The following is a 25,539-nucleotide window of genomic DNA, read 5'->3' on the forward strand; positions in this document are numbered from 1 at the left end:
ACAGGGGGTCATGGGGTGGGGTTTGGTCATGTCCCTGGGGACCCCAAATGCTGGTGTCTGTGCATCTCATCTCTTGGCTTTATCACGTTCCCCAGGGACGTCCTGAGTCCTGGGATCCACATACGGGGAATCCCTGCACCCATGTACGGATTCTCATCCCGTTTTGTTATCTGCGTGCTCCCACACCCCCATGTTCTGGTGTGTCCTTCCCAGAATGTCGACATGCGCTGTTTTGTTTGACTGGGACAAGTACGGTTGGTCACCTGGCTGCCGGGTGGGAGGACTGCACCTGGGAATCCACCTGTGACCCGGACAAACTTGGAATGGGTCTTGCTGCCTTCAGCCCATCCTGGGGGACCTGCAGTAAAATCCCTGAGCCTTTCTGGCATTCTGTGCTGCTGGTGGCCAGCTCTGGTGGCTGGCTCCGCTGCTCGGCCCCTGGAGGCACTGTGTTCGCCACTCTTGTTGGCTTTCCTAGCTTCTCTGTTTCTGTTTGTCTCTGTGTCCATGTATGTTTAAAATACATCCCTTTGCTGCCTTTCTTTTGTGTGGGATTTCAGGAGGGAGCAGGGATGTGGCCTGTCTGCTGTGAGGATAAGGAAGTTTGCTTCGTAGTAAAAAATACACTAGGTAGCCAGATGCATTCGGGGCCTCCATGGCAGGAAGGGGGTGCTGTATAGGGTGCTGTCCTACGCCCATGGTGTTTCCATGTCTCTGCAGGGCTCTGCTTGAGTGTTACAGGTGGTGGCTGGCCAGGGTGTCAATTCTGTCCGGTTGTGGTTCTAGTATTTTCCAGAAGCTTCCATTTTCTGGGCTGATATGAAGCCCATCCGCGTAGGTGTGTGGGCTGGTGTGGTGTGGTTTACTGCTGTGGATTGACAGGCTTTCTCAAACATGCCGTCTGTAGGTGTTCTCCAGAAGCCTGTGTCTATTTTAATTAGGAACTGAGCATTGGAGGGGGTGAGGTTTGGTTAGTTTTTGCAACTCGGACTTGAGCTGCGGACTTCTCGTGTGAAGCATTGTTTGGTGGGTTTAGGTAAGGAGCTTGGCGTTTTCTCGCATTTCTTCTGTTCCTGCCCTGTTAGGAAAAGCTATTTTAACTGCCCTGGCCATAAATTAGCAACGCTTGTCACCTCCTCCACATTTCTGCGTGGAAATGGCTTCCTCCATCCTCTTTGCTTACATCCTGTACCTATCGATACAGCGCACCAGCAGGGAGGGTCCGTTTAAATAAAGAAAAGCACGTTTTCTGTGCCCTGCGGCTTTCTCTTATAACTAACACGGTGTTGGTGGGGCGGGGGCACGCCTGGTCACAGGGACATCTGCAAGAGGGATACCTGGAGCTCTTTGCTGCCAGGTCACTTTTTTTTTTTTTTTGCACGTGCAAAATGGAAATCATAACATTTGTCCCCAGGAAAGTCAGCAGAATGCCTTGTCATGCCCACACAACCGGCTGCTGTCAGCTCGGATGCCGGTTGTCAGCTCTGGGAAGTTCTGGGCTGATGGCTCTCTGATGGGCCTGCCGAGCTTGAATTTTGGGGGCCCGCGAGGGAAGGCAGTCTCTCCTCACTGACACCCTTGTTTCCCTCCGCAGCGTTTTGCTGTGTTCCACATGTAGGCTTTACACATCTTTCGTCAGGTTTCCCCTAAGCCTGTTGTATTTTTTAGTTGATATTCTAAGTGGTTTTGCTTTTAAATGCCAATTTCCAGGGGTTCACCGCAGCTGTAGCGAAACACAGTGGATCACGTCTTAATCATCTTGCATCCTCCAATCCTGCTCAAAACCACTTCTGGCTCTAGTAGCTTGTTCGAAGATTCCAGAGAATCTCCTACATGGACGATCACATCGTCTGCAGAGACGGTTTTATTTCTTCCTTTCCGATCAGGATGTGTTGCTTTTTGCTGTCTTATTGAACAGGACCTGTGAGAAAACCATCCCTGTCTTGTCCCCATTTTTTTTCCCAAAGATTTTATCTATTTATTTATTCATGAGAGAGACAGAGAGAGGCAGAGACACAGGTAGAGGGAGAAGGAGGCTTCTTGCAGGGAGCCCGATGTGGGACTCGATCCCAGGACCCCGGGGTCACGACCTGAGCCAAAGGCAGATGCTCAACCACTGAACCCCCCAGGCGTCCCTGTCTTGTCCCTGTTGAACAGAACCTGTGAGAACAACCGTCCTTGTCTTGTCCCTGTTCATGAGGGAACACTCTCAGGCTTTCACTGATAGTGTGAGGTTGGTTGTGTGCTCTCCAGAGATGCCCTTTCTCAGGTCGAGAGAGTTTCTCTCTGGTCCTTGTCTGCTGAGCGTTTGTGCCATGGATGAGTGTTGCGTTTTGTCAAAAGCTTGTTTGCAGCTCTTGAGATGGTCGTTATGGTTTTTAGTTTTACTTTGTGACTATGGTGAACTACATTGATTTTCAAATGTTAAATCAACCTCGCATTCCTGAGATAAATCACCCATGGTCATGAAATACATTCTGTTGGATTTCATTGTCTAAATTTTCATTTAGATCTTTTGCCTCTATAGTCACGAAAGATATTGTGTGTGTGTGTGTGTGTGTGTGTGTGTGTCTTAGGAACAGAGTGACATTGGCCTCATAGGATGAGTTGAGAATTTTCCTTCTCTTCAATTTTCTGATAAAAATAGTGTAACTACTCTGGCTTTCCTTTGATTTGTATTAATGTGCCATGCCTTCTCCTTTCCTTTTACTTGTTGCCTATTTTTTAAAACCCTCCTCCTTTTTTTTTTTAAACTTTATTTATTTTTTTAGTGATCTCCCAATGTGGGGCTTGAACTCATGATCAAGAGTTGCACACTCCACTGTTGGAGCCAGCCAAGCGCCCCTCAGCCATTTTTATTTTTAATGTGCATTTCTTTTTAAAAAATATTTATTTATTTATTCATGGGAGACACACAGAGAGACAGAGACTTAGACAGAGGGAGAAGCAGGGTCCCTGCAGGGAGCTTGATACAGGACTTGATCCCAGGATCCCGGGATCACCTCCTAAGCTAAAAGTAAATGCTCAACTACTTAGCCACCTAGGTGCCCCTTCAGGTGCATTTCTTATAGAAAGCTCAGAGTTGGGTCATGTTTAATGTGAAAATGGTAATGGTTTGGTTTAAACGTGTCACCTTGCTATGTGTTTTCTGCTTGTTTCATCTGGTCTCTGTTCACCTTTTTCTGTCTTTGTTTAAGACTGATAGAATTTTGTGATTCATTTTCTCTATTTGTTGGCCTGATACCAGTAACTCTTTGTTTTGCTATTTCACTGGTTGCTTAAGGGCTTCTAATAAAGACTTATCTCATTCCAGCCTGTCTTGGAGGGCTATCACACTGGCTGTTGAGAACCTCCCAGTGACATACTTCTTGCATCTGGCTTAGTTCTCTGCCACTGTCATGTGCTTTTTTTCTGCTTATTTTATAAATCCTACACTTTTTTTTTTTTTTTAAGAGTCAGTTGTCTTTTAGAGAGGTTTCAATAAGAGAAAGCGAATGGAGTGCCTGGGTGGCTCAGGTGGTTAAGCATCTGACTCTCGATTTTGGCTCAGGTCATGATCTCAGGGTCATGAGAATGAGTCCTGCGTCTGGCTCTGTGCTGAGTGTGCAGCCTGCTTGAGATTCTCTCCTCCCCCGTACCTCTGCCCTTCCCCCCAAATAAATAAGGAAATAGAGAAAAGCATGTATTTACCCCTATGATCATCACATCCAATTGTCTTCGTTTTCTTGTGTCGTTTCATATTTTTATTTGGTTATCCTTTCCTTTGCCTGACATCTCTCCTTTAACATTTCCTATAGGGAAGCCTCACTGGTCATGTGGTCTTGCACTTTGACATGTATGGAAAGTCTTCATCTTTGAAAGATGTTTTCATTGGTCATAAAATTCTAGTATTGCCTTTTCTCATATAAGTTGGCGAAAGATGTTCTTCCATCGCCCACTCACTTGTATTGTTTCCAACCAGAAATCTGCTGTCATTCTTAAATTTGATTTTTGGATATAAAAGATCTTTATTTTTTTTAACCCTTTGTCTGTTTTTAAGATTTTTCTTTTTAGCTTTAGTTTTGATTTATTATGATGCAGTTTGGTGTAGTATTCTTTATGATTTTTTTTAAGATTGTTTATTCATAGAGCGAGAGTGAGAGCAAGAGAGGGACAGAGGAAGAGGGAGAGAGCATCTTAAGCAGACGCTCCACTGAGCACAGAGCCTGATGTGGGGGCTGATCTCATGACCCTGAGGTCATGACATGAGCCAAAACCAAGGGTTGGATGCTTAACCAACTGAGCCACCCGGGTGCCCCCACTTTATGGTTCTTGGGTTTCACTGAGCTTTTGAGTCTTTGGCTTTATAGCTTCTCTTAAATTTGTGTTATTACTGGCTTAAATTTTTGGCCAGAGTTTCAAACAGCTTTTCTGTACCCCTCCCTTTTGTCAGGGACTCCACTTATATATACATTACACTGCTTGAGGCTGTTTCATAGCTTACTGATAGTCTGTTCTTTTATTATAATTTGTTGCTATTTTCTCTGTGTATTTTATTTTGCTATGTCTTCAGTTTCACAAGTCTTTTTATCTGATGTCTAATTTACCCCTAATCTCATTTGGTGTATTTTTCATTTTAGGTATTAGAGTTTTCATCTTTGGAAATCTGATTTATTTAATTTTTGTCTTTCATGAACTTAAAGAATACAGTTAATATACTTCTTAATGCCTTGCCTGCTAATTTTAATACCTGTGTCAGTTTTGGGTTAGTTTTGATTAATTGATTTCATTCCTCATCATGGGTCATGTTTTCCTGCTTCATTACATGCCTGGTAATCAAACTTTTTATTGTTTGATTAACTTTGTACCTTTTTATTGCTAAACTTCGTGAATTGTGACTTTTACCTTGAGTCTGTATGTTTTTGAATATGTATATGTATTCTTGACCTTTGTTGTGGGATTCCATTAAGTCACTTAAAACAGTTTGGGTCTTTCAGGTCTTGGCTTCAGCATGTGTCCATTGGGATCGTGGTAGCATTTAGTCTTGGCCTGAATATTTCCCACTCTAGAGGCCAAACTCTGTGTGCTTAGTGCCCCTGAGTTGTGAGGTTTTCCAGGTTGACTGGTGGGAACTGTGTATTCCAGGACCTGTGTGGTTGGTGGGTATTGTTACCTCTAACCCTTCAGATGCCTTGTTCCCTGGCCCTGGATAGGTCTGTCACATGCATGTGTTGATCCCATGCTCCAGAATACTCTGAGGGACCTTCTGCACATCTCCCAAGGCCTTCGTGTCCAGTCTTCCTTCACTGTTCCCTGCCCTGCAGATTGCTGCCCTAGCTTCCCTGCATCCCTAGCCCCACTGCTCTACCAGGAACTCCCCCAGCTTCACCAGGTGGCCCTTTCTCTCACAATGGCCTAGAAATGCTGTGAAGATGCTTAAAAGGCTACTTCTTTTAAACTACATTCCATGAGAAGGCACACTTTCCAAACCCATAGCTTTTGCCTCTCCTTCTTGGTGTTGAGGCCTTTCTTGGGCACCCTTCTTGCTGTATGAGGTCAAGGATGGGGCTGGCAGGCTGATGTGGATGATGGTGGCAGCAGCTGCCGTTGTATTTTGGGGAGCTTCCTGTGCGCCGGTGTGTATGGCTGTATTGGGAATCCTGACAGCCATCTGACCCTTGGGGTAACACAGCACAGCTCAGGTAGCACTGAACACATGATGCTCCTCTTACTGGAACCTCAGGTGCCCACCGGGGATGCTCCCTCACACCCATTACTACAGCCCTGACCAGGCCTCCCAGCAGGGCCAGAGGTCTCCAGAGTGGAGGTGGGCCTTCCCTGGTAGTAGAGACTGAATGCTTATGTCCACCCCAGTTCCTGTGTTGATGCCCTGACCCCAGTCCCAGTGAGGCTATATTAGGAGACAGTACCACTAAGCAGGTGATTATGGTAAAATGACATCATCATGGGGGGTGGGGCTGATCCTGGAAGATCAGTGTCCTTGTAGGAAGAGACACCTGAGCCCTCTCTCCCTCCATGTGAGGACACAGTAAGAGGGCAGTCTAGAATAGGGTCACCAGGAGCAGACCACACCATCCTGTCCCCTGATCTCTGATTTTGGCTTCCGGGGCTGTGGGAGATAAATGTCTATTGTGTAAGTAAGCTTCCAGTCCCAGGTATTTTGCTATGACTCTGGGAAGACAAAGACCCTGGGCTTCACCCCACACTGGGTCCAGCAGAACCTCCTGGTGTTACTGGGCACCTGCTCCCCTGTGGCTTCACCATGACGTATGCTCAGTGAAGGTCCTGGCTGCAGTCCGTCGGGTGTGGGGAGCGGTCAGTGCCTCTCCTCGGCACAACTGTCCTGCTGTTTGCGGCTGGGCAGGAGTCCACCTAGGGGCCCTGTGTGCGAGCTACGTGCTTCCTGTTTAAAGTGATGCATCAGGGATCCCTGGGTGGCGCAGCGGTTTGGCGCCTGCCTTTGGCCCAGGGCGCGATCCTGGAGACCCGGGATCGAATCCCACATCGGGCTCCCGATGCATGGAGCCTGCTTCTCCCTCTCCTCTGCCTGTGTCTCTGCCTCTCTCTCTCTCTCTGTGACTATCATAAATAAATAAATAAATAAATAAATAAATAAATAAATAAATAAATAAATAAAAATAAAGTGATGCATCAAGCTAGCAGGCTGTTAGATTTGTTTTCACAGATAAACCCTCATAAAAACAAAATTTTAAAAGTGTGGAGGTTTACCATTTCAGGTGACTGACAGCTAGCATTATTCCTAATGCGACTGAATTTTTATTATATCACAGACTTGAGTATTGTGTTGATGCCCAACAATCTCTGGGAAATAATAAGATAAACACTGTTAATTATTATAGATTCTGTAAAATGTATTTGTCTTGCCTTCTGTTTGGCAAAATTAATATGCATGTTATAGTAATACAGATTTTCACATAATTTACGTTCCGTTGAGAAAATCTAAATAATTAAAAACTTAATATATTAACCTGTACAGAATGTGGATGGATTTTTCATTAAAATGGCCATCAAAATAAACATTTTTCAAAAGATTCCAAAAACGATAGTGACTGAAATATCCCAAATTATCCATTAAAAGGCAATATACGTATTAAAATTCATGAATATTGTAATTTCAAATCACAATTAAGCAGAACCATTTAAATTCAGTTTTCTGAAAAATTAATTTCATTGACTTTCTATGAACTTAAAACAAGCCATAATTCTGCTGCTCCGATGTCAATGTGAAGAAGCAGCATGTCCTTGCACAAGTGTTAGAGACATGTAGACACACATTTGGGGGCACATGGTGGTGTCAGATGTTCCCGAGGCACCATGGGCCTCTGGCCATAGGCCCACCTTAGAGATGCTGCAATTGCAAGAGGCAGGTGACTGTTTCGGTTTCCTGGTGCCTGTACATGTTAGATTTGCACTACCACCATGGTCTGTTAAGTGTGCAATGTAGCATTATGTCTAAGAAACAGTGTGCATACCTTAATTAGAAAACATTTGTTGCAAAAAAATGGTGACCATCACCTGAGCACTTGGTGAGTCCTAATCAGTGATCACAAATCACCTGAACAGAATCATAACGAATGTTTGGAAATGTTGCAAGAATTACCATAATGTGATAGAGAGACACAAAAGTTGGAAAGATGGTGCTGGTAGACTTGGTCAGTGCAGGGTCCCCGCAACCTCCCACATGTAAAATTTAGAGTATCTCTGAAGTACCATAAGGCAAATTGTGATGAAAGGAGGTGTGCCTGTATTGACTTCTGGTACCGGGGATTGGGAAGTGAAGTAAGGGAAGCCCTTGTGGCAGTGAGTGTTGCTTACCCTGGTTGGCCGGTCTCTTATCTGAGCACTTCCCTGGCTCACACTGTCCTGCCTGTCCATCTGTCCATCTGTCCATCCATCCCTGCAACATTGGAGACAGGTCAGCGGGCACCAAAGGAAGGTGGCTCCCTGCAGTGGTCACTGGAGACACTCTGTGCTTGGGGCCTGCCCTGGTCCCTGAGAGCCGGGTGTTGAGGCGGCCTGGGGAGGGCAGCCCAGGGGGACTGCTCACAGATAAGAAGTCTCCATCCCTGAGAAAAGCCAGATGGCAGTGTCAGAGCTGTCACCCATTCCCAGCTCTGGCTGAGCACCCCTGCCTCCTGGAGCACTTGAAGGGCAGCCTCCTGACCCAGGTCCAAGGCGGGGCTGGGAGCCCCAGGACAGCCTGAACTTAGGAGTCCTGGGGATGGAAATCTCTGGACCCTCCGGTCACACTGTAGGGTTTGGCTAGGCTGCTTAGCACTGGCTCTCATGCTTGATGTTTGCATGGCATCGTCCACACCGTGAGGGGCATCACAGGTGGTGGAGCCGGGCCACAGGGCAGCCTGGCGTCCTGGAGACAGGGTGTGGGAAGGGCATCTTACAGGGAGTCTACAGCAGCATCTCTTGCCAGGAGGTTGGCACAGCAGTTTCAAACTCCCCAGTGGGAAAAGTTGATTCCTTCAGACCCTCCCTTAGGAAAATCAAAGTCAAGGGTGCAGAGGACACCCGGATTCCCACAACTGTTGCAATAATAGGAATTAAAGACAACCCATCCTCAACTTAAACACTGTCATTACAGGTGATAGTAGGACTGGGGCAGCTGCAGCCGCACCCACGGGGCAGCAGGTGTCCCGAGCCAGTGACATGGCCCACCCTGCCCGAGTGTCTGATGCTGGGGAGTGGCCCTGAACGCTGGTGAGACCCCAACGGAAATTGTAAAGGTATTTCCATACCAGACACCTGCTAGTTTTCAGATCTCAATGACATTTCGTTTCTCTCTAGAAATCTCAGAGCTCTGTAATTTTGTCTGATGCGCCCAGTTCCCAGACTCAGTAATTGGACTTGGCCGCTGGTAACCCATCGTCTCGAAGGTGTGTCTGCCCCATGCAAAGCCCCACAGACGTTGCTGCCCAAGCTGGAGCTGCCTGGAGTAGCTGGCCTCTCCGCCAGCCCTCAGTGGGGACTCGGTCAGCTTCCTTGTTAGAGAGGAGTATGCTTGGCACCCAGTTGGGGATGCATGGACCCCAGTTCCCGTTCCCCGGGCCGCACACTGCTTTTCCCTTCTCGGGCAGCTCCACTTTGAAGCTCCTCACCACGTGGGGTGGGCTGTCTCAGAGGTCTCTATCTCTTAAGTCAGGAACAATAATGACCCCCTTTACCCGCATTCTTGAGAAGGCCTCTCAGTAACACTGGGAGCATGGCACTTCCAGAAGCATCAGCTGTGCCCCGGTGCCCACTGGGCATCCCTCGGCCTCCCCTGTCCCCATCTCCTTTCAGAATCTGGAGTAGTCCTGATTGATCTGGTGCTTGTGTTGGAAAGATCATCACAGACAGAACTTAGGTCATAGTCATTGGATTTTTTAAAAGTTATTTTTATTTAAAAGCATTATAACCATATAGAAAGGTAGAAAAGCATAATAACAACTGTATGTCCACCATCAGAATGAAACATCGTATGATTTTGCCATATTTTTGCATTTGGCGTCCACTTCTCTTTATTCAAATAACATTTTGCTGAGGTTGCTCACCGTGGCTACCAGCAGCGTTCTGTCCCCGTCCACGGGCGTGAGCTGTGGTCCCTGTGTCACCACAGCCACCTGTGTTATTACTCTGTGCATGAGAAGCTTGGTGTACAAGCTTGGTGTCTCATCTGTTCTGTGGCGTGTGTGTGCGTGTGATTAGTTCTCAGAGCCCCGGCTGGGTCGCGCGGATGTGTGTTCACGGGCAGGTGCAGCCCCGGCTCCGAGTCAAGAGGAAGGTGATTCTGTGTAGCTGGGAGCTTGGGGCTTGACCCGGGCTGAACCCCAGGCTTGATGGGAGGACCCCCCGGAACCGGTAGATGCGAGGAACTCAGTGGGAGCAGCGGGATGGGGGTGCAGACAGGTGGCAGGAGCAAGAAGACAGACCTCGTGTATGCAGGATGCGGCGGGCGTGGAAGTGGGATCTGTCCGGCACGCTGCTCACAGAGATGCCAGGAGAGCCCGGGTGGGCGGCGATTCTCTCCTCACCTTCCTGGCTGCACCTCTCTGGCCCCCTCGCCCCCGCTCACTGCCGCCCCGTCCCACTGTGGCCGTCGCTCAGACGGTGCGTGTGACAGCCCGGGCGCCTCCAGTGCTCAGTGCCAGTTTCTCCAGTTCTGGTGGGGGCTGCCCTGGCCCCAAGTCTCAGCGTGGTCCCCGTGTAGCCCTCTGGGGGTCTCACTGCCTTGAGGACAAGCAAATTGTCAACATTTGAGCGCACGGTGTGAGCAAGCAGTCACCAGGGTGTCACAGACGGGGTGGGGGGGTGCTACTTGATATTCCACTTGAGTAAAAACCCTTTTCTGCTCCCGTGTGTGTGTGTGTGTGTGTGTGTGTGTGTGTGTGTATTAAACCAGAGCCAGTGGGACCTCTGCATTTTTATCTGCACTCTTTACAAGCCTGCAGTTCCAACCTGATAAAGTCAGTTCCAGCCGGGAGGTGGTATGTTTTGTTTTGTTTTTTTGTTTGTTTGTTTTTTTATGAACATGTCTTGTGTCCCTGGTCAGCTGTGGTGTGCTCACCGTGGCGGTGGAAGCGGTGAGTGGGAACACTAGCTGCCCGCCCATCCGAGGTGTTAGGGGCCTCAGGAACCAGTTTAAGATTTTATGTTTTCTTAGAACCACTCTGTGTTTCCCCGGAAGGCTGTAGCAGTAAAATATGGAGCCTTTGTCAAAATGGCCTTTACTGTCATTACTTCTGTTTTTCTGCGTTTGGAGGCACCCTGATGGGGCCCGTGAGAGACAAGCACGTCTGGGGGTCATTGCACTTTCCCGACCTGTGTGTTCATAGCACACACCCCCTCCCGGAGGCCAGCGATGCCGAAATGTTTAGCAGGGGTGGCGGGTGACCTTCCCTCCTCTGACCTGGCGCTGACTTTTCTGCGGGAGCCTGGGTTTCGAGGCACCTGCTGTCTCTGGAGCCCGCCCGCCCCCCTCACTGTGGGGTGAGGAATCCATGCGGCCCCTGTGTCCCCCGCGGTGTCCCCTGACAAAATGCAGGACACCCAGTTCTGTTTGAATTTCAGATGAACAATGAATAGTTTTTTAGTGTAAGTATGTCCCATGCAACATTTGGGAAATACTTAAAATAAAACACATTCGTGGTTTACCCAAAATGCAGACGTGGCCAGGCGCCCTCTCTCTTTCCTGGCCCTGGCCCTGACAGTCCTGCCTGGGAGTTAATAATTAAATGTTTTCCCAGGCCTTTGCCTTTCCCATGGGTGTGCTGATCTCATTGCTCAGGACCTTCTGCTCAGGTCTCTGCCTCGAGGTCCAGGGCCGTCCTGCAAAGGACCAGGGTGCAGGTGGCTGCCTTTTCCTCTTTGGACCCATCCAGGGGCACCATCTGTACCCGCACTTTGGTGGCAGACATGTCCCTTTGCGACCGTCACCCCCAGGCCGATGTGAGGGGCTGTGGTGGTGTCCAGTGGTGGGGCCCCCACGAGGAGGTCAGGGCACGGGAGCCCTTCCTCTCTGGGTTGTCAGGTCTCTTAATGGACTTGACTTTGATTTTAATTGGGCATAAACGTCCTCAAATTCCATCCCACCCCCTTTGATTTTCTGGGAATTAACCCCCCTGGGGGCTGTGTGCATTTCACAGTTCAGACCTGTGTGTCCACGACGGGTCACCAGCCCCATGGTTCCAGCAGCAGCAGACATGTTGTGTAGCTAGTAAAGTGACCCATTAAGGACAACGAATTCTCAAGTGCCTGCCTGGAATCTGCCCCCCCCACCCCCACCCCCTGAGCCTACCTGCAGATCCGGGAACATGGCAGGTGCTCCTGCATCCCGGCGGTGGCGGAGGTCACTGCGCTGTCCAGATGCTTTGCGGCCTGTGCTTCGGCCCCTCTGCCCACTTCCCCCCGTGCACTGAGCGCCCACCGTGTCCCCACTGCTGGGGCGGAGGGTGGCAGTGAATAAACAGAGCCCCTGTGTGCACGGACACCGAAAGACTGCCTGAGCGAGGTGACCCTGGGAATGATCACATTGAGGCGGTGGAGGGCTTTGGAGAAAAAGGGCCATGGAGCATAGATGGGGAGCAGTAGGGTTCTCAGATTTCAGGCCTGGGTGCTGTTTCAGGAAGCAGGGACGGAATGCACTGGGGGAGTGGCCTGTGTGTGCCCCCGAGGAGGTAACCGGGGGCTCTCAGCATCCTGCTTGCTCTTAGCAGTGGGCACTTGAACTGTCTCAGACGCACGAGGCCAGGACGTGGGGTGCTGTGTCTGCTCTGTGCCCCGTTCCGCTGGGGGCTGTCCACGTGCCCGCCTTCCACATGCAGACACTGAGGACTGTGCTGCCCTGACCGTGAGCTTTCTGGGGCCAGCGGCCATCCTTCGTGGGAAAAGCTGGTGGACCCCATGTGCCTGGAATGGCCGCTCCAGCTTCCACCTGTGTCCCACTTCCCCTAAGCCGCACGGTGCCACTGGTCCTTAGGCAGGGACCCCCTCCTGTGCATGCAAGGCCACCTTCATGGTGTCCCCTCTGTGTCCCCTGGTTCTTTCTGGGTTCAGAAGAGGCCCATGCACGGGCTTAGGAGGGGACTATGCAGTTCTTCATGGGAGCAGAAGGTCCTCTGGGCTAACTTACAACCCTCAGGGCAGGAAGAAGCCACTGGAAGCCCCACAGGATGGACCCCCACACCTGTGTCCATTCGACTGTGGAGGTGGTGAGCACTGTGCCTCTCCCACTGCCCCTCACCCCCAGGAAAGGGCAGGCCTGGGTCTCTGCGCCCTGGCGCTCCTGCCTAGCTCTTTAAGGGACAGCCCCAGGCTGGCTGCAGGTGCTTCTCCTTACCCCTGGGGAGCTTTCAGAGACCCTATCCCAGACCAGTTCATTCAGAAGTTCAGGCGCTTGTGTTTTTTTAAAGCTCCCCCAAGTAACTTCTGTGGCCAGGATGAAGAAATATTGTTCTAGAAAATATGCTTCATGGGGACCTGGGACATAGTTGCAAATAATTATATATACATGCAATTCTATAATATATGTACACATGGATGTTTATGTTATTTATTATACCGTTATAATTAGGCGCAATATAGAAATAATTGCACATGGTTATATTATTCCTACATTATAGTTGTTACTGTATTATATATCACAAAATCCGTACACACAGTAGCTGTGTAATTATGCCAGGCACTTATTTTTCCATGGGTAAATGCTGAAGGCAGAAAGGAGCCAGGCAGTGGGGTCCCTGCTAAGGTGGAGCCGGGAACACCCAGATCCTGTCCCCAGCCACAGCTCTCTTGCCTGTCACCAGATTTTGCCCTCCCCTGGCTAGGAAAGCATGAAGCCGAGATCACAAAGGCATCTGGCAGTGAATTTGCTCTGAAATTTTAATTCAGAATCACAGTGGGGTTAGCTTTGGAAATTTTAATCAAGAAAAATAAAATCTTCCTGGGTGATGTGGATGATCTGCCGTTCGATTGGCCCCAGGGGTCATGGGTGTTCTGGAGGAGATGGGGGCCAGTGTGAATGAATGGATGGCTCTGCTGTCAGGCTCTCAAACTCATCGGAGAGGGCCGGGAAGGTAAGGGGTGTTAATGAGGAGATCCTGAGGCAGACCTGGAGGGAGGGGGGGCATGCTGGGTGGGGAGGGTGTTATTGCAGTTTGTCCCAGCTCCTGGGTGCCACGGGGCAGACCCCAGCATCTCCAGAGCCTCCTATTGGCCACCATAAATCAGAAATCTGGGTCTTCCTCCCTCCCTCCCTCCCTCCCTCCCTCCTCCTCCCTCCCTCCCTCCCTCCCTCCCTTCCTTCCTTCCTTCCTTCCTTCCTTCCTTCCTTCCTTCCTTCCTTCTCCCTGGGATTAGGACCTGAGCCAAAGGCAGACGCTCAACTGCTGAGCCACCCAGGTACCCCCAAGTCTGGGTTTTCATGTGAAATCTTCAAGTTAGCCAACATTTAAAACCCTGTGCAGGTGGGACCTGGGTGGCTCAGTGGTTCAGCATCTGCCTTTGGCTCAGGGTATGATCCTGGATCCCCAGGATCGAGTCCCATGTCAGGCTTCCTGCATGGAGCCTGCTTCTCCCTCTGCCTGTGTCTCTGCCTCTCTCTGTGTCTCCCATGAATAAATAAATTTTCTTTTTTTAAAAAAATAAAACCCTGTGCTGGCAAAACAAAACAGTCTCGGCTGCATGAATCTTGGCCCCTACCCCAAGGACAGTGCAGATCCTCTTGGCCATGAGGGGAGCCCCTGACCCCGGTCATGGTCTGGGGAGGGGGTGCAGCTTCTTTGCTCTGTTAGGCTTTGTGCACACCTGGATGTCTGGTGACCCCAGGAAAGTCTGGGGTGGAGATGAAAGTGCCCGTGGTGGCTCCCTGCATCCCAGGACTGACCCCGCAGGCAGAGTGGTGGAATGCTTCCAGGGCCTGTTTGCTGTCGTTACATGAACTCTGGAAATAACACAGTGGGTGTCAGTTTTCCCACGATGAGCACAGAATTGGCACAGGGTGAACTGTGCCCCTCCTGGGACTTTTCTGAGCCTCCCCTGACCATGAAACACAAGAGCAGGGGCTCCTCGCCCAAGCACCTGCTGGGCCTGGAGCCTGGGGCAGATGCACAGGTAAGCTCCTCCCTCCCCCTTCCTTCCCATTAATCACTGGATCTTCTCTTTGGGGTCCTCCCCAGGTAAACGGGTCCTCCACTGGCAGCTGTGCCCTCGGTGGGAGGATGCCACGCCTTGGCTGGGCAATCCCTGAACGATCCGGGTGACCTACATCCCTGCTTGCTCAGGACAGCACCTTTTCTGCAGGGAGCGATCCTGTCCACTTGCCATATGCACAGAGCCTTGAGCTCCTTTACAGAGTTCACTGACCTGGTCTTTGCCGGGGAACCTCCGCTATACTGGATGGTGGGGGAGCTGCACCCCCAGCTCTGGTCTATTTTTACACGTTACCTATCACTGCTCTGTGTCTGAGGCAGAGGGGTTATTAAAGCACGAACTTGGTACTGTTCTGTCCTGAAGTTTGCATTTCTTCCTTTCCTGCTGCTCTATCTTCAAAGAAAAACAAAAGGTAGCCTTTTTTTCTTACCTTGGAAGGTTTCAAACTGCCCCATGACCCTTTGGTGCATCCCTGTGAGCTGTGGTCATGGCCACCGCTAGTTAGGGCTCCTTTTGCGTGCCGGGTTTCCCAGCTCTGGGGCAGAGCCTGCGGGGACCTGTCCTGGCCCTGGCTGCGTCCTGGTCCAGGCCCCAGGCAGCAGCTGGGGTGCCGTGTTCTCCCCACCTTTAAAGGTCCGTGCATCACGCCTGGCAGTTCAGGACCGTGAACCTGAGACGCCAGTCTCCACCGAGCCTGGGTTTCTGGGGGCCGTATTCATCCCTCTGTTGTGTTCCTTCTTCCCCTCCTTCCAGACATAGGGCAGCCATGCCGCGCAGCCCGACATCCAGCGAGGACGAGATGGCCCAGAGCTTCTCCGACTACTCCGTGGGGTCAGAGTCGGACAGCTCCAAGGAAGAAACCATCTATGACACCATCCGGGCCACAGCGGAGAAGCCAAGTGTCGCCAGGACGGAAGAGAGCCAGGGCAACACGCTGGTGATCCGGATCCTCATCCAGGACCTGCAGCAGACGGTAAGTCCCGTTGCTCGTTTCTGGTCAATTCTAAGTGTGGCTTCAGCTCGAGGGTGCCTTGTGCACGGCCTGTCCTCGGGGAGTCCCGCACATCGTGCACCTGCCCCGCGCTTCCCTCCTTCCCCTCGGCTCTGCCTTTGCCTGCTTCCCAGCGTGCTGCCAGCACCTTGGTCCGCTTACCGAGCACTTATTTTGTGCCGGACGGAGGCCAGGCCTCGAGGGCACAGGGACCAGCCTCACAGAGGAGATGCACACAGTGGACGCATTAGCAAGTGGGGCGTCTGGCACCCATGTGGGCCCTGCCTCTTCCCTCGATGCTCTGGGCTCGGTGGTACGCGGAGCTCTCTCCCACTTGCTCTTTCCCACTTGCCGGGCTGTGTAAGCTCTGTGTGGCCCACCTTGCCCGCGCTGCCCACTGCTGGCTCCCTGGTGCCTCTCAAGGCCTGGGCCCCATGCTGTTTCCTGTGTTGGCCCCTGGTAGCCCTCTGGGCTTCTCGTTGCCCACGGCCCTGGCGTGTGGCCTGCTGGGCACTTGCTTGGTGCCTGTGGGTCCTTGCTGGTGGTGCTGGCTGCCAGCTTCTCCCGGAAGGACCTCCCATCTGCAGACTCTGTTTCCCGTCGTTCCTGGGAGGTTTTCTCACATGCTGTGCCTTCCCCTGGCTTGCGGGTTGGGTTCTGTTTCAGGGACAGTGGCCACGCACCCTTGGGCGTCTTTGTATCTGCCTTCAGCACCGGTGCCTCTCCTCGTAGCCTCCACGATGTTCTTGAGCCTTCTCTTATGCTGTCCTCACTTGGACCCTTTCAGCTTTGTCCCTCGGAATTCCCGACTGTGGTTGAGATTCTGGCTTTCTGTTTGATTTTATAGCCTTGCACTGACTCATCTTGAAAATTATTCTTTTGAGTCATTGGTTTTTGTTTGTTTGTTTTTACTAGGTTTTATGGCGGCTTCTTTTCCTCTTGTAGATCTTCCTTCTTTTAACTGGGATACATTCTCTCCGGATGCATGTGTGCCTGGTTTCTGCGAGCCTTCTCTCTTCCCGTAGCACGTCTTCATCATCTCTAGGCTGTCTCTGCCTGGCCTGTGCCGCTGTCAGCAACGTGCTGTCTCTCTGTTGCTCTGACCGTGTGTGGGCAAGCTTTCCTCATCCCCCTCCCTTCCTGGAGCGTCCTGTAGACCCATTCCCTCTGTGGGAGATCCCCGGGTCCTGGAGCGGTGCCAGTGCGTCCTTTGGTCACTTCCTGAATGCTCAGCGTGGGTCAGACCCGGGTTAAAGTCTTCACATGTGTTACTTCTCTTTGTGAGACAGCCCGAGCTAGACAGCACTTGTGAGCATTGTCAGTCTGGGTGTTATATCACACACACGTGGAAAGAAAGCATGCAGAGTGGGTACAATGTGTAACAAGCATTGGATGAAAAGACGGAACATCGGGACACCTGGGTGGCTTAGCAGTTGAGTGTCTGCCTTCAGCTCAGGGCCTGATCCCAGAGTCCCGGGATCAAGTCCCACATCGGGCTCCCTGCATGGAGCCTGCTTCTCCCTCTGCCTGTGTCTCTGCCTCCTTCTCTCTCTGTGTCTCTCATGAATAAATAAATAAAATCTTTTTTTTTTTTTAAAAGGAACATCACCCACCCCTAAGGGCCCCACCAGGGGAACCTCTGGGAACTTCCTAGTCCCAGTGGCTGGGTAAGAAGCAGGTGGCCTGGGACACATGGCCCGGAGCCCCCAAACCTGCCAGTTGCTGGTGTGGCATGTACTCACTCACTACTTCTGCAGCCCATAGTCACCGGGGAAGGTAGCCAGCGGGCAGCCTTGCAGAACGTACAGCATGGGCTTGGGTGCGTCTGAGATGGCTCAGAGTCACACCTGCCACTGTCCGCTGTGTGTTTGGGGCACCACACTGAAGGTCTCAAGCCTGGGGCCAACCTGCAGGTGTGAAGTGAGCCGGTGCAGGCTGGGCATACAGCTGGGACCAGAAGACAGCAAATGCCCATTGAGCATCTGCTACCTTGATCGGTCTCCGTGGTCGGAGCTGGCACTGCCCACACCCAGGAGGCACTCACCAGTGACAGTGGAGAGAGAGGCCTTTCTGCCACCATGGCTGTTGAGATGCTCCACGGATAGCGAGCAAGGGCGTGGGACATGGGAGAGGTTGACATGACGCTGGGTCTGGCAGGCACAGGGAAGCAAGCAGGAGGCAGCCTGGAAGCCTGTGTCCTGCCCCTGCCTGCTGAGACCACTTCCTGGAGGGTGGCATGGTGGGCTCACGTCCCTGCAGCGATTGTGTCCACTATGCCAGAGGCTTCGGGGACCTGTCGAGAGTTACTGATGGAGAGACACCTGCTCTTCAGACCCACAGTTATGAATGCCCGCCGGGGGTTTGGTCTCTACTCCCAGGAGCATAATTGTTTCCGGAACCTTCTAAGGATCACCTCTCTTCACTTTGTTAAGACAAACAAAGCCCCTGGAGGCTGAGACCAGAACTCTCACGGGCATGAACCCCAGTAACAAAGCAGCCGTTGTTTCTGCGTGCGAGTCCTTGCCAGGTCGAGTCCTGGAGCCGGGGACGCGAGACAGGCCCTGGAATCCTGCCCAGAGGAGCCGTGGGAGCTGCTGTGCCAGTTGTCACCCCCATGTCCTCCTGCCCAAGGGGAGGCAGTGTCTCGAGGAGCCCTGAGGCTGTGTCTCTTGTGCCCCTGGTGTGTCCTGTTTCCTGCCCCCCCCCCCCCCCAACGCAGCCAGGTGAGGTCTGCTTCTCTCAGAGTGACTGCTGCTCTGAGTCTCACCTCCAGGGGGTGAAATTTCCCTTCTCTGGGCAGAAGCCTTTGGCAGGGCTCACCATCCTTCCAGGAGCATTTTTCCAGGCCTCTCGAAGCCTGAGGAGCAGTCTCAGTGTGGGTTCACGGGCCATGTGGGGAACCCTGCGGTGAGGTGGGCTCTGGGTCACTGCATGTGCATGAAGGGCTCCCTGTGGGGTCAAGTGCAGCACCCGTCAGCAGTCTTGGCCTTTGAAGCAAGTGGCATGTGCCAAAATCAATACCAGCTACAGTTCTTCTGTTATTTATGGTTTTGAGGGACGAGGGAACAGAGCTGGCACTGAGCACATGGAGGAGGGCAGGAGGAGCACGGGATGGGGCCTCCTGGGTGCGCACAGTGCCAACCCCTGCACTCACCCCTGCCTAGGGCTCGGCCCCCAGGGGCTCCACGGCAGCTGCCAGCCCCATGTCTGTCCCCATGAGCTATCTGAATGGGTCCAGGGAGGTGCAGGGACCGGCTACCTCCTGGAAGATGCTTCAGGACAGTGAGTCTCTCCTTTGCTTTGCTGATGCTTCCATTTATTATGCCAGCATATCTTCAGCTTTGGTATTTCATTTAGGAAAAAGCATCTGAGCTGTGATCCTGATCCCCTCAAAGACGTTTATCATTGCTCATTCATCCTCTGTCTCTCCCACACACATACACACACTCTAACTTCTCCCCCAAAGTGGCAGCCCCTCGTGTCCCCGCCATGACTGTCTCCCTGCCACACATCAGCTGATGTGGACGCTCCATCATCTATCACTTCCTTCCAAACGGACTGTCAGACATGCTTGCTTTCCAAGTGACCTTGGCCTTCCGCTTATCATTGAGGATCAAAATAGAATGCCAGCAGCAGAGAGGTCCCACGTCTTCCTTCTCTGGGTTTTAATCCCTCCCTCACCCTTTGTCACAGACACGTCACTGTATTTGGTCCTATCTGAGGTCTTCTGTGATTTTGAATGTTAAGACTTCTTCACCCATCTTGGCAATCTTTGAGCCCCTCTCCTCATTTGGTTGCTGAGAATCGAGCCCCTAGTGCTCCCTTTTGGCCTCTCATTCTACCTCATGATAGAAGGTTCTGGAAGGCCTGGGCAGGAACAGCTTGATATCTTGAAAAGCTCCATTTGAGCGGATTGGTGGGCACATGCTAACTCCTTGGCCCCTCTGGAGGTGAGCACCGTGTGTCTTCTTGTAGGAGTTCATGGGGTCCAGACTTCTGGGAACGAGCTTCCTTCCAGCTCCCCTCCATCAAGGTTTGTCTTAGGACTGTCTTTCCAGAGGGGGCCTGTGGGTCAGGTATCCCCCTGCCTTGTCCTCTGCAGTGTCCTGGCCCTGGATGGATGAGGGGTGTGGAGACGGGGCTGGGGAAGGTGCGGGTAGGCCTCCATCGGGGGGGGGCTTGTCTCCCATCCAAACCAGATTCCTTTTCCCAGAATCCCTCCTCTTCCTTGGGACGTCTCTGCCTTCTACTCACCTTTCACACGAAGCTCAGGAGTTCCAGGGCTCACTCCTTACTATTCCCATATCCTTGGACCAGGACAGCCCACACAGCACCTCAGGCGACTGTGTGCAGTGTAAACACAGTTCCCCGCATCCGTGTCTGGTCATCCTCCCCTAGGAGCTTGTACTGTTTCAAGGATAAAGATCAACTACTCACATGGTGCACCTCCCCTGCCCCACTGATCCTGTGTGAGGTGCTTCATGGCCTGGGCTTCCTTGTGCCCCAGCGCCTGGTGCGGCTGGATGAATAATGTCTTGTAAAACAGGAATGAAGTCATCTGAACTCTCACCTCTGGCGGGTGACGGGGTGACATCTGAGTGGAACGCTGGAGGATGACAGGTTAGCACAGTGAAGACCCTTGTGATCAAAACCCTCCCCAACAGCAGGTACGCAGGAGCAGAAATCTGAAGTGGAAGTGAACTTGGTGTGTTGATGCAGCAGAGAAGGCGGAGGGTGCTCATGGCAGAAGGAGGTGATGGGGCTGACGTGGGGGTAGTGAGTTTGCTGTGGAAAGGTTTGGTGCAGAATGCATGACCTCATAAATATTTGAGAAAGGGGGATCTTGGCTTCTCTGGGTAGTGGGGTCCGTGAGGAGGGAAGGAAGGAGAAGCAGGTAGGAGGCTCCTGCAAGAATCCAGGGTGGTGTGGATGGAGGCAGAGACCCAAGGACGGGTCCTGATGACAGTCAGTGAGATCAGAGCAGGTGTGGCTCTAGCACGAGAGTGTGCTTTGGCTCTTTGAAGAGGACTTACTCGTGACATGGGTCCACAAATTTTAACATGTGATGCCTGCGTCTTGATAGCTTCTCAGCACAGGGGAAAAATATTTCTTTTAAAAATTGAGATATAATTTACCTTACATACAATGTGCCCATGAAAAGTGTACAATTCAATAGATTTCATAGATTCCCGGATGAGCGTATCCATCACCGCAATCTTAGAACATTATCATCACCCTCGAAGGAAACTCCCCCTGCCCAGCAGCCATCAGTCCCCAGCTCCCCCCAACCCCCCTGCCCTCCACCTCCAGCCCCTGACAACCACTCACCTGTTTTCCATCCTTGTGGATTTGTCATTTCTAGACATTCTGTCCTAGTGGAATCACGCACTCTGTGGACTGGGAGACAGCCATGTTTTCTTTAGTTGGCTGCTTCTCTTGGAGACACGTCCACCCCTCAAGTCTGCCCCTGAGACCAACACTACTGCACTGGTGCCTTGAATGTCATCCCAAAACAGCCTCACATGTGATCCAGTAGCCCAGACAACATAGACACAAAAAACTCTTGCATCAAAAAATGTATTAAACTTGGAGCACCTGTGTGGCTCAGTGGTTGAGCATCTGCCTTTGGCTCAGGGCGTGATCCCAGGGTCCTGGATCAAGTCCCACATCAGGCTCCCTCTAGGGCACCTGCTTCTCCCTCTGCCTGTGTCTCTGCCTCTCTCTCTCTCTCTCTGTCTCTCATGAATAAATAAATAAAATCTTTTAAAAAAATGTATTGGTGTTTCAGGCTGCCATTTTGTTTCTAGATCTTCCTGTCTTGGAATGTACTCATTCCACTTGCTTGTTTGCTACCAAAAAGAAACATGTTTGGATTTTATACTTAATTAGAAAATTAGCTGTACATGATCCTGACATGAGCAGGTTTTCTGCCCTGAAAGAAAAGTCAGGAGGATTCAGTGGGCTGAAGGAGAGAATGGTGTTAATGCTGTTTTTTCAAGAAATTTGAGTTCGTGCACTGTGGTCCAGGGCTGACTCCAGTCCTGCCAAGGAGGCTCCTAAGAGGCTGAGAAATGCCTTACATTTTGATTTGATGCTGCTGCTGTTGTTGTTTTTTAATATAAGAAAATAGAAAATATAGAAGTCAAAGAATAGTATCATAAATACTAGTGTATCTATTATGACTAATTGACAGTGATAGCATTTTGTCACTTTGGGGTTTTTTTTTTTAGAGAGTGAGCAAGCACATGCAAGAAAGGTTGTGGGGGACAGAGGGAGAGGGAGAGAGTTTGGAGCCCAATGTTTGATCTCATGATCCTGAGATTGTGACCTGAGCTGAAATCAAGAGTCAGATGGTCATAGAGCACCCAGGTGCCCTACATTTTATCATTTTTTAATCTTAGGATTAACACATTCCTTTTTAAATTTTTTTTAATTTTTAATTTTTTATTGGAGTTCAATTTGCCAACATATAGCATATCACCCAGTGCTCATCCCGTCAAGTGCCCCCCTCAGTGCCTGTCACCCAGTCACCCCGTCCCCCTGCCCACCTCCCCTTCCACTACCCCTTGTTCATTTCCCAGAGTTAGGAGTCTCTCATGTTCCATCACCCTCTCTGATATTTCCCACTCGTTTTCTCTCCTTTCCTCTTTAATTCCTTTCACTATTTTTTATATTCCCTAAATGAATGAGACCATATGTCTTTCTCTGATTGACTTATTGCACTCAGCATAATACCCTCCAGTTCCATCCATGTTGAAGCATATGGTGGGTATTTGTCGTTTCTACTGGCTGAGTAATATTCCATGGATTAACACATTCCTGATAAAGTCTCTTTTGTTCTCATGCTCAGCCCCCTCTCCTCAGAGACAAACACTATTATGAATTTAGTGTGAATTCCTCTTGTCTCTTGCTCTCTGTTCCTATGTATTAGTGACCACTCTATAGTGTTGTGTAAAAAAGAGCATATATAGCTGGCATCATCCTGGGCATGTCATTCGTTTTCATTTGACAGTATATTTTTGAAACTTTTCTTTGATGTTATTCATCCACCAGTTATCCATTTATCCTTTTGTTCTTCCCTCCCTTCCTTTGTCCACTCATCCATCATCCTTCCATCCCTCATCCATCCACCTATCACCCATCCTTTCCTCCATCTATCCATCCATCCTTTTTTCCATCCTTCCATCCATCCTTTCATCCATCCATCCATTCATCCTTCTATCCACTCATCCATCCTCCCATCCCTCCTCCCATCCATCCATCTATTCATCCTTCCATCCATCCATCCATCCATCCACCCACCCACGCACCATGAACCCATCCATCCATTCTCCATCTCTCATTCTGTCCCTCCATCCCTCCCTCCATCCATCCCTTTTGTATTACAGACTCAGATGGTCTGGATTGTTGATCTCTAGCTTGAGTGAACCTGTTATGTCTTTTGTAGTGCACATTTGGATCACTTTTGGGAGGATGGAAGACATGGACTCTGGTTTTCTTTGTGGTTTCATTAATTGCTTGCTAAGGCCAAAGAGAACCTCTCTTGCCTGGTCCCCAACTTCCCTTTGCCTCTCTTTTCTCTGTGATATGGTGATGATAATCAACCTCACTGTGCTTGAATGGAGTAGTTTACACTTCACAATTTTAATCGGAAATTGGTGGGTTGTACACAGGCAAAGGCTCCAGTGGGGAGGTCTTGATCATGTCAGTTATTATTCATCTCACATGGTAGCTGGCTAAAGGCCGAGAAGGGCTTTATTTTCATTTATGCCATTAAAAAAACAAAAAACCCCCTAAAAACCCTATTTAACCAGCATCAGTTTTGTGTGTTGTAAAGGTTCCATGCTGCATCTCCTGTTGGGTATTAGGTTAATGTTTTATATATGAGAGACATCAGCCTGGCTTGCCGGAGTCCCCATAGCCCGTGTGACAAATGTCCGAGTAGCCGTGCCCTTCTGCTTAAGCTTTGACTTAATACCCACTTAAATCTCTCTGAGAAAATAACATTTGGTGAAGTAGCTTTGGTCTGGAATTATTACACATTCTGTAAAAAAAGCTTTGTAAATCCCACATTGTGTTGAGAACATTGTGGTTCAAAGGCCACACTGGTGTAGAACAGATATCTCCTCCTCTCCCTGTGTCCCAGGCTGATAAGAATTACCCAGGAGGTGGCAGTACCAGAGCCTGAGCCATCAATATTTAATTTTCTGTGTTAAATCCAAGGATGAGGTGCTTCTTTTCTGGCACCTTCTGTGGTCAGATCTCTGTGACGACTCCTGCTGGGTCTGACTGCTGCCCGCTCAGTTTTGACCTTTTTCTTCACACATTTCGTCTCTGGATGGATGGGGTGGGGGTCGTACCCTACAGTGTCCACGCTGTGTCCAGGACTGTGTCCTGCCCCCTGCCCATCTCCCACCCATTTCATGGTCCTGCCAGGCCAACCCTGTGACCCATGGCTCCTTGTGTGCTGCTGGGACCTAGTGGATTGGCCTCTGGTCTTGTGGCTTTGCAGCTCCGCCCCTCGGAGCTGTGTGGGTCTGGGAACTGTTCTGAGCTCTCTTTGTTCCTCTTTGGGCTCAGGAGCGCTAATCCCAACCTCTAGGAGCACATGAGATGTGTTGGAGGTCAGGACCATGTGATTCCCCCACCACCACCACCACCACCACCAATGTCCTTCCCTTCACTCCATTTCCGGGGCCCCACCTGACAATGGCTATCAAGAGGGGAGAATTAACTCACCTCCAAGGAGAGTGTGAGTCACTGATGGATTCCGAGCCAGTGCCTCTGTTTAGTGTCACCTTGACAATAGCAGAGGCTGCCAGTTAGCCCCTTAAAAATTAGCCACAACACATGGGTTTCCTACCGCTTCAACACATCATCAGGTAGCGATTCGGCTCTTACTGTTTGAGAAATCTTATTCTGATTGGAAAAACCAGCCCATAGCCACTTTATCTTTCATTAGGGTTTAAACATCCAGAAGCACCAGCCTGGCTCCTAGACTTCAGCATCCTCAGATCAGGCTGTCCTTCTCAGTCAAGGTCACCCAGCATGTCTGCTTCCCTAGAAATCCCTTATTTTAAGCTTCCTGTGTTAGCCGGGAGAAATAACTGTTTGCTGCGATAGGCCCCCAGCCTGAGATGAGAGGTCTTTGTCCATAGCAGAAAGCATTGTTTCATTTGGACAGGTACATTTGGAAACCACCCAGTCCCAGGTTGGGTTGCCTTGCTGTTGGCTCATTTTTGGAGGTGTGCAAATCTACAGATTGCACACGAACAGCTGTTAAAGGGCCAAAACATGCCTGAATGCACCTTCAGATGGCTCCTGGCAAGTTTTGTTTATTATGGCTTTTTGAAAATGCATCATAACAGGACTGATAATGGCATCAAGTGTGATCCAAAGGAAGTTTTACATGTGAAATGCACCTCTTTGCAATGAGTGATGTGCTCAGAAGCTTGGATTTCTTTCAGAACATCCTGGGTTCTTGCTGAAGGCTGCCTGTAAGCACCGGCAGAGCTGGAATATTTATTCTCCTTGGGGGTCTGTGTCTCCAGCTCTGGGTCCGGGAGCTGGCCCAGGGTGATGCAGGGAATGTCCCTTTGGCACCACCATCCCCAAATGCTTTGGTAGCTCCCCCCCACCCCATATTTTTTTTAACTTGTTCTGGGTGGAAGTCAAGGATGATGTGGATTAAAGTCTCTCTGGGGAATGTGAGTGAACAGATGTGTTGGAGGTGGTGGGCTGAATATATCTGTGCAGTCCAGCCTTGTGTTGTTGATGGTTCTTGCCTTGACAGTGCACTATAACAATGCATATTTTATGTAGTATAATATTTACCATTCTTTCAAGCTTTGTCTAGACATTTCCTGACCCTTGTAAGACCAACAGAA

General features: G+C 50.4%; 1 protein-coding gene across 5 annotated transcripts in view; it reads left to right on the forward strand.

The window, feature by feature from the left end:
• The window catches only part of SHANK2 (SH3 and multiple ankyrin repeat domains 2), a 512,111-nt gene that overhangs the window by 59,792 nt on the left and 426,780 nt on the right, over positions 1–25,539 (forward strand). For all 5 annotated transcript variants that reach the window (XM_055314494.1, XM_055314499.1, XM_055314504.1 and 2 more), the window contains exon 3: positions 15,415–15,634. In XM_055314494.1, coding sequence (XP_055170469.1) covers positions 15,428–15,634 — 207 coding nt within the window. In that variant the 5' untranslated portion in view covers positions 15,415–15,427. The remainder of the gene's footprint in view (positions 1–15,414; positions 15,635–25,539) is intronic.

Source organism: Nyctereutes procyonoides, unplaced genomic scaffold (genome assembly GCF_905146905.1).
Source record: "Nyctereutes procyonoides isolate TBG_1078 unplaced genomic scaffold, NYPRO_anot_genome, whole genome shotgun sequence".
Taxonomy (NCBI): Eukaryota; Metazoa; Chordata; class Mammalia; order Carnivora; family Canidae; genus Nyctereutes; species Nyctereutes procyonoides.